General features: G+C 41.0%; 1 protein-coding gene across 1 annotated transcript; it reads right to left on the bottom strand.

Annotated features, from left to right (window-relative positions):
* Positions 1 to 1528: 1528 nt before the first annotated feature.
* LOC129676303 (preferentially expressed antigen in melanoma-like protein 7) lies at positions 1529 to 2099 on the bottom strand (the record flags this gene model as incomplete). The annotated part of the gene is made up of 1 exon (XM_055606647.1): positions 1529 to 2099. A coding segment is annotated over one exon (571 nt), but the record flags the coding sequence as incomplete, so codon positions are not given.
* Between the last annotated feature and the right edge of the window lie 276 nt (positions 2100 to 2375).

The following is a 2375-nucleotide window of genomic DNA, read 5'->3' on the forward strand; positions in this document are numbered from 1 at the left end:
GTTATGAGTACTGAAAACAAAGTTTGGTCTTTGAAAATGTAAGCTGTGCTCTTGAGCTGTCAATCATTGTTCCAGTCTATGAGTTTTGTCTTTTTTAGTCTAGGCTGGCCTGGATGTGGCCCACCTTGGTGGAAAAATTTATCCAAGTCCCCCAGTGTTGGGAAAGTTGGCAATACTGTCATCAATCTGTTTCTGTTTACTTCTGTCCAGAGACAACCTGTTGAGGAGTAAAAATTTAGATTTTTTTATGGAATTTAGACAACAACAATTTCAGTTATACAAAGAACCCATCTTCTATCGGTTCAATAAATATTCCAATGAAGAACAAAACAATAATAAATCATTTTGCTATACAGAAAAGAGGGCACATACTGGCTAGGCCTAGGGAGATTTTTTTTTTCTTAAATACTTTCATACATAGACACTGAAGATATGAATTATTTTGTAAAGTAAATGTATTCTGTAGCAGAGGGATTTACATGTTATTGAAAACCTTTAATGCTATGACTATTACAAAGAGTTTGTGAATCCAAAGGAATACTACCCTCTAGACATGTGGCAAGCAAGCTGGATAGAGTGGTTTATGGTGGTAGTTTCTCCCAGACAAAAAGATCAAGAGTTCAATGTCGGGCTACAGTACATTTTTATTTATTGTTTACAATAAAAATAAAAACTTCTTTTTTGGGAGACAGAGTTTCTCTGGGTAGCTGTGTCTGTCCTGGACTTACTTTATAGACCAGGTTGTCTTCAAACTCAGAGATCCACCTGTCTCTGTCTCCCTGAGTGCTGGGATTGCAAGTGTGCACAACATTGCATGTGAGGAAACAAAATTTTTAAGAGAAAAAAAATTGTAAACCCTGTTCAATTTCCCCTGTGTTGTCTTCTGCTTCTCTTCAGTCATCTCTTATGGGCCTATAGTGTCTAGTGGCCTGAGTGTACTGGATGTTAATTGTCTGTGATTCATTAAAACCTTATTCATAAGATGTGTGTTATGTTGCTTACTTTACGTTAAAATTTTTGTACACGGAAATGAACAGCTACACAAGAAGGTTGTAACTAAAACACAGGCAAAAGACAGGAATGAAAGAAGTTATCACCAAAACTTTAGTTTTATGGATGACCTGGACCTTTGCCGCACTCATTAAATAGTGGTGTTTTTCCATTGTTTTTCCACTGGGGTCGTAGAGTCACTGACTCCTCCTGACCCTGAACCTGGCAGTAAGGATGATAACTGAAAAAGACCCCAGAGGGAGAGCATCCAGGTTTACACCTGCAGGACAAAGCCACTGGTTATCCTGTCCTGACAGAAGCGACTTATAAACATAAAGTGGTCTTTCTCACTCCACAAGATCCTCTGCTGCCACAATTGCATTGTTCTCCATGTCAATTCAGCCTCCTAATTCCAACTCATTAAACATCATTCTGTTTCCAAAAACATGAAGAGTGTCTGAAGTCCTGAGTCCCCAGCATGACAGGTCTCAAGCCTTTCATTTCTTCCAATCCAGAAGTCCTGTTTGCCTATTTACTGTCACCTCTGCTGGCAAAGACAGAGTCTGAATCCTTGGCCATAGACACAACGCTCTCCACATCTAGAGCACATATGTGTAGCAAAGGAGATGCACTTGGGTTGCCTTATTGCCCTGAGTCTATCTATTTGCTCTTCACATAATTGGATAAATCTCTCTGTGGAGATATAACCCAACTCATCATAGCACTCCAGTGGGGCAGGGTACTGTTCCACATTCATCTTGCTCAAGTTAGCTGTGTGCTGCAAAAGGTTACTCAGATTGTGCATGGAGAAGTCATTGTCATAGAAACTGACATTGGCCAGCTGGGAGCACTTGCTGAGGGCGGGTATGAGCACAGTGAGATGAGTGTCCTTCATCCTACAAGCCGTCAAATCCAGGGACTGCAAAGTGTCTGCCGCATTCTCTAGGAGGATTTGGAGAGGTGTAAGATCCAAAGCCTTTAAGCGCACACCTTTCATGTCCAGATGTTTCAGCTGAAAGAGCTTCGGGTACTCAGACAAGGAATTCAGGTCTGACTGTGAAAGGTTGCAGTAGGTAATGGACAGGGTCTGCAATGGGTTCATCAGGCACCTAGAAATAGACAAGGAAATTATTTCTGGAAAATGGTGTTGGAGAATATGAGTCGTATTTAAGCAGAGGTAGAAATAACTCGGTGCCCCAAGGTCAGTTTGACCAAGTACAAGGACATTCTCTAAGATGCTCCCTGTTGGAATCTGCTCAGTCAAGACAAACCCACACTTCATCTCTTTAGTCTCACTCTCAAGCAGAAAACTGTTCAGCCCATAAGAGCAGAAAACACTCATAAGAAATTCCAAACCACGAGTCTGAGAGATCTTTTCATCTTCT

The sequence above is a fragment of the Psammomys obesus genome, unplaced genomic scaffold (genome assembly GCF_907164565.1).
Source record: "Psammomys obesus unplaced genomic scaffold, mPsaObe1.curated_primary_1811, whole genome shotgun sequence".
Taxonomy (NCBI): Eukaryota; Metazoa; Chordata; class Mammalia; order Rodentia; family Muridae; genus Psammomys; species Psammomys obesus.